General features: G+C 46.2%; 4 protein-coding genes across 4 annotated transcripts in view; 3 read left to right on the top strand and 1 right to left on the bottom strand.

Annotated features, from left to right (window-relative positions):
• The window catches only part of LOC118407681 (acid-sensing ion channel 4-like), a 4,692-nt gene extending 1,158 nt beyond the window's left edge, over positions 1-3,534 (top strand). The window contains exons 3-6 of the mRNA XM_035808197.1: positions 463-616; positions 1,959-2,057; positions 2,395-2,520; positions 3,352-3,534. Coding sequence (XP_035664090.1) covers positions 463-616; positions 1,959-2,057; positions 2,395-2,520; positions 3,352-3,534 — 562 coding nt within the window. The remainder of the gene's footprint in view (positions 1-462; positions 617-1,958; positions 2,058-2,394; positions 2,521-3,351) is intronic.
• The window catches only part of LOC118407668 (tropomyosin-1-like), a 1,169,601-nt gene that overhangs the window by 896,787 nt on the left and 266,528 nt on the right, over positions 1-6,286 (bottom strand). The gene's annotated exons all lie outside the window — the stretch shown is intronic.
• Positions 1-6,286, top strand: part of LOC118407610 (zinc finger protein 25-like) — an 865,280-nt gene that overhangs the window by 624,116 nt on the left and 234,878 nt on the right. The gene's annotated exons all lie outside the window — the stretch shown is intronic.
• Positions 1-6,286, top strand: part of LOC118407627 (zinc finger protein 525-like) — a 976,997-nt gene that overhangs the window by 744,766 nt on the left and 225,945 nt on the right. The gene's annotated exons all lie outside the window — the stretch shown is intronic.

Below are 6,286 nucleotides of genomic sequence, written 5' to 3'. Positions count from 1 at the left end.
ATGGCGTCCTCAGAAAAGCGTGCAACAATGCAAAGTCATCCAGCTGGTTTTGGATTTTGGGACTCCTTGCAATTAACAGAAGTTTGCGGTAATTCGGCATGCAATTAACTGGCTTTCACTTTATTGACATTGCAATAAGACGATATAGAGAGCATCCCAGGCAGCAATACTGATGTTGGATGCCATCGAACATGCATACATCACACAGTGGAACCATTTGGAACATTTTGATTGAGGTAACGAGGGAGACAATTAAGAGCTGACAGAACAAAACAAATACAGATTACATGCACAGATCTACAGAGAAAGTTCAACTGTGATTTCCAACATAGAAAAAAATTCACTCACCCACAAAAGTCCAGACTTTGACCAAATCTCAAGATGGGAAATTCACCATTGTGTTGGAAAAAAAGCTTAGCATCGTTCCGCTATATGATTACTTTTAACGTTACTTTTTTACAGGATTGACTCTCACAAGCTGACGTGGGAAGAGTGGTCAATCCTGTCAACGCTGCTGTACGGTACCGCCATGGACGTGCCCACTCTGCAGGCCTTCCTGGGGCCAACCTTCAACACGATCAACAGGACTACCAGCGGGACTGTAGCTAACGCAACGGTACGTCACACTCAAACAATAACATGTCTCTACGGCTATTAAAACTCTAACCTTCAGCCTAACTCTAACTGTACCCCTTACCCTAACCCTGCTGTACGGTACCGCCATGGACGTGCCCACTCTGGAAGCTTTTCTGGGTCCAACCTTAAGCAGTATCAGCTGGACAACCAGTGGAACTGTGGCTAACGCAACGGTAAGTCACACAATAGAACCTTAACCCTAACTGTAACCCCAACCTTTTACCCGAACCCTGCTGTACGGTACCGCCATGGACGTGCCGACCCTGCAGGCGTTTCTGGGACCCACGTTCAGCAGTATAAACAGAACTACCAGCGGTACAGTCGCAAACGCAACGGTACGTTACACTGTAACATGCCTCTAGAACCCTAACCCTAACTGTACCCCTAACCCTAATAACCTTTAACTCTAACCCTGCTGTACGGTACCGCCATGGACGTGCCCACTTTACAGGCCTTCCTGGGGCCAACCTTCAACACAATCAACAGAACTACCAGTGGTTCTGTGGCTAACGCAACGGTAAGTCACACAATAACATGCCTCTATAATGCTGACACTAACCCTTATCCTAACCCTAACCTTAACCCTGACGCTACTGTACGGTACCGCCATGGACGTGCCCACCCTACAGGCATTCTTGGTACCCACATTCAGCAGTATAAACAGAACTACCAGCGGTACTGTGGCTAACGCAACGGTACGTTACACAAATAGCATGTCTCTAGAACTTTAACCCCAACCCCAACCCCAACCCTAACCCTTACTGGGTCCCATCTTTAGCACAGTCAACACAGCGGTACTGTCGCTAACGCAACGGTCAAGTCACACAATAACATGCCTCTAGAGCCCTAAGTTTAACCATAACCATAACCCTGACCCTAACTGTACCCCTACCCCTATCCCTGTCCACACCACACTCTGGGGCCCACCTTCAACAGTATAAACATGACTGCCAGTGGAACAGTGGCTAACGCAACGGTACGTCACACAATATAGCTAGCATGCCTCCCCAACCCTAAACCTAGCAAATCTTACCCAAATCTTAAAACACATACCGAATATCAAGGCAATCCATCAACGCTGTTGAATTATGGTGGCACACACATGCAAATACACATACAAACGCTATCAAAAATATAACCCTCTTGACGAAGGAAAAAATACAATTGTAGAAGCAGCATTAAGCTGGACGGCATCGGTTTGAAATTTTGTGCAATTGACAGAAGTGTGCGATAATCCGTTGTGCAATTATCTGGCTTCTACTATATACACGTTTTGTGACGCATATCAATGAATACCTAACACTTCTCATCCCTTGCTACAGTCCATGAACATGGCTGACGCCGTACGGATGAAGGGGTTCGACATCTCCCCTGCCCGGATGTACCTCTGCATGTTCGGAGGCGGACCCTGCACTGAGATGGTGAGTTTTCTTTAGTCCTCGCTTTCTGTAACTTCAGTGCAAGTTTTCATCCACTTACGAACTGTGGAAAATGATCTGAAATTTATTATTTTAGTCAACCATATCAGGTCCAAGTGTCCACAACAATATTGTGTACTTGTGACATACCTGTAACGTTGGTTCTTCCCCTACAATACAGAATTACACCCACTCCTTCAGTGCGTACGAAAACTGCTACACATTTAACGTTGGTTCTTCCCCTACAGAAGTACACGAACTTTTACACCTTTAACGTTCGTTCTTACCCTACATAATTACACCAACTGTTACACATGTAATGTTGTTTTTTGCCCTACAGAATTACACCCACTCCTTCAGTGCGTACGGGAACTGTTACACCTTTAACGCAGACGCCGCCAACCCGCTGGACCAGACCATTCCGGGCTGCAGAACGGGATTCAGTGTTCTTGTTGACGTCATGGCGGTAAGCAGCATAGAAGATTTTCCCAAGAATTATTAATAGTAGAGTACAATTTAGTTGCCGCAGATTTAATAGAGAGGACAATGAGGAAACGTCACCTTTCCATTCCGGGCTTGGCCGAGTCCCTTCCTCGTGGTTCTCACTTACCAAGAAGGAAATGGCCAGTTGGACCTGAACAGAGCTAGGAATGGAGTAGGTAGAAACAGAGATAACCTATAGCTACTAAAACGGATGAACTCGTGATCAGCTGAGTGTCGACCATCCTGTCCAAACTATGAATAACATCACACGGGACTGCGTATCAGGCCCCGACATCTCCAACCGAGACCTGCAAGATAATGAGAAGGCCTGCGCCTGGCTGCAGTACTGGCAGAGAAAGATCATGATGATGATCTGCCGGTTCTAATAATAGTAAAAGTTTATTGCAAATTCTTGCCCGTGGGCTAATTGCAGGTGACATGAATTCAGACAAGGTAAAAACAATATCAAATGTGTCTACTCTAGTCTAAAACTAGTAAAAGCTAACTCTAGGTCCTGGGCTATTGGCTTCGACTCCTTTTTCGAAGACAGTGGAAGACGAAGCATCCCACCTTTTCTATTATGTGTGGGTTTTGTGAAGTTAGAAGGAGAATTGTTTTCTTTTTGTCGGTGAATGTTAAGAAGTTTGGATGGAATTTGGTGGCCTCTTCAAACAGCTCCTTTCTTTCGTGATCATAGAAAGAACAGTTTGACATAAAATGTGTTTCGTCTTCCACCATGTTTGACGGGCACTGCTTACTCGTTCTTTTACATACAGGTAGCTTATAATAATGTACATGTCTCTCTCTCTGTCAGGACTCCTACACAGAGACCATGGCTGCAGGCGGACACACAGACGTGGGACTGACGTTCCAGATCCACGACCAGAGCGAACCGCCCATGGTGGAGACTCACGGACTGGCCATCCAACCTGGTGTACACAGCTTCGTACCCATCAAACGGACAGAGGTGGGGATTTACGGGCAGGGTAGTGGATAAAAGGGTTTACAAATAGAGCTACGGAAGTATGACAGGTGACAGAGGCACGACCAGAGCGAACCGCCCATGGTGGAGACCCACGGACTGGCTATTCAACCTGGTGTACACAGCTTCGTGCCAGTCAAACGGACAGAGGTAGGTTTTACTTTACCTACTGATCCTCTAAAACTGTAAAAGTATGGCCAGGGTGACAGAGACCCACGGCCTGGCCATCCAACCCGGCGTGCACAGCTTCGTACCCAGCAAACGGACAGAGGTGGGTAAAAGATCTATGTAGTATGTGTGGGGTCGTGAGAGCTAAGAATGTATGGCCAGGCCCAGGGTGACAGAGACCTATGGACTGGCAATCCAACCTGGCGTACACAGCTTCGTACCCGTCAAACGGACAGAGGTTGGGATTTCTGCGACAGGGTTGTAGAAAATAGATAGATAGAGCTACGAATGTATGACAGGTGACAGAGGCAGTGCTAGTGTGCCAGACCGCCCATAGTGGAGACCCACGGCCTGGCCATCAAACCTGGCGTACACAGCTGCAGCTTCGTACCCATCAAACGGACAGAGGTAGGGCTTTCCGAGTCTTGTAACAGATATAAAAGTATTTATACATAGATAGAGCTACGAAAGTATGGCAGGTGACAGATCCACGACCAGAGCGAACCGCCCATGGTGGAGACCCACGGCCTGGCCATCCAACCTGGAGTACACAGCTTCGTACCCATCAAACGGACAGAGGTAGGGCTTTCCGAGTCTTGTAACAGATATAAAAGTATTTATACATAGATAGAGCTACGAAAGTATGGCAGGTGACAGATCCACGACCAGAGCGAACCGCCCATGGTGGAGACCCACGGGCTGGCCATCCAACCGGCGTACACAGTCAAACGTACAGAGGTAGGGCTTTGCGGGCAGGACAATAGATATAAAAGTACGTATGTATAGAGATTCGAAAATATTACACTTTAAAATTGAAGGAGCACGACTAGTGTGCCTGGAAGCCCACGGACAGGCCATCAAACTCGGCGTCCACAGATATGAGTTTGAAAACGGTCAGACATTTCAGAACACCGATTACCTTTCGTCAGTGACAATGTTCTCCAACTAGATCTTTCACTGACAAAAGATAGCGTATGTTATCTGAAACATCTGACCGTTTCCAAAATCATATCCAGTCGCTTGAGTATTCATATTTGGCGTTCTGATTTTTTATGATTTGTGTTCTGAATTTTTTTCCTCCCCAGTACTACAACCACGGCCCGCCGTGGGGGGAGTGTCAGGACCGGGAGCTGACGTACTTTGACACCTACACGCTTCCGGGCTGCACCGCCGAGTGTAGGGGCAAACACGTGGAGGACAGGTGTGGCTGCACCGCCTACTACTTACCAGGTAACACACCTGTACACCTTACCAGGTAACACGCCTGTACACTTTACCAGGTAACACACCTGTACACCTTACCAGGTAACACACCTGTACACCTTACCAGGTAACACGCCTGTACACTTTACCAGGTAACACACCTGTACACCTTACCAGGTAACACACCTGTACACCTTACCAGGTAACACACCTGTACACCTTACCAGGTAACACACCTGTACACCTTACCAGGTAACACGCCTGTACACCTTACCAGGTAACACACCTGTACACCTTACCAGGTAACACACCTGTACACCTTACCAGGTAACACACCTGTACACCTTACCAGGTAACACACCTGTACACCTTACCAGGTAACACACCTGTACACCTTACCAGGTAACACACCTGTAAACCTTACCAGGTAACACACCTGTACACCTTACCAGGTAACACACCTGTAAATCTTACCAGGTAACACACCTGTACTAGGTACACGTGCACTCTATGGGGGCAAACACGTATGGGGGCACGGCCTACTACTTACCAGGTAACACACCTGTACACATTCTTAAAAAATTATTTACTAGGCAACACACCTGCACACCTTATCAGGTAACACACCTGTACACCTTATCAGGTAGCACACCTGTACAACTTACCAGATAACATACCTGCACACCTTTCCAGGTAAAACACCTTCCAACTTTACCAGGTAACAGAGAAATAGATACAAATATATATATTCTACTGACATCTACTAGTATATCAACATTTCATAATTGCATAAAGCTAACTTTCAAACCTATTCCTACAGGATCAGCGCCCTCTTGCGCCCCAGACGTGCTCTTCACATGTGTTCAAGAGGTGTTGGGTAAGTGACAAAACAACAAGCAGTTTCGCGGTTTATCCTACGTTTGCGCAGGAAGATACTTTGAGGTTAATATGATACAAGCCAGTCAATAATTTTGCACCACGGATTACCACATACATCTGTTAATTGCACAGAATCCCCAAATCACAAACCGGTGCGGTTCAGGTGGAGACAACTTCGGATAATTGCATGAAATTCGCTTGGAAATGAGATGTGCAAATAAGCAGCTTCTACTTTAAATCAATGGCAAAGCTAAAGGCCCAAAACTTGAAATCAATTCTTGGTATGATGTATAAAGTTGAACTGCTATTTCCAACACAAGAAATTGGACATGCTGAATTTTCGTCTGATATTTTTCAGTCTTTGTCAAAAAATGAACAATCCACTGCTATAAACAGAGACGGAGGACGCCATAGACTTTCTAAAACTTATGATCCACTACTCACAGTTACTTGTGCTAGCTACATAACCTGACGTCAGAGAGACAGTGCTTGGTCACCTGAGGAATGTAACAGTCAT

Source organism: Branchiostoma floridae, unplaced genomic scaffold (genome assembly GCF_000003815.2).
Source record: "Branchiostoma floridae strain S238N-H82 unplaced genomic scaffold, Bfl_VNyyK Sc7u5tJ_1439, whole genome shotgun sequence".
NCBI lineage: Eukaryota > Metazoa > Chordata > Leptocardii > Amphioxiformes > Branchiostomatidae > Branchiostoma > Branchiostoma floridae.
The sequence above is the reverse complement of the archived record's forward strand: the minus strand, read 5'-3'. Positions and strand labels throughout refer to the sequence as shown.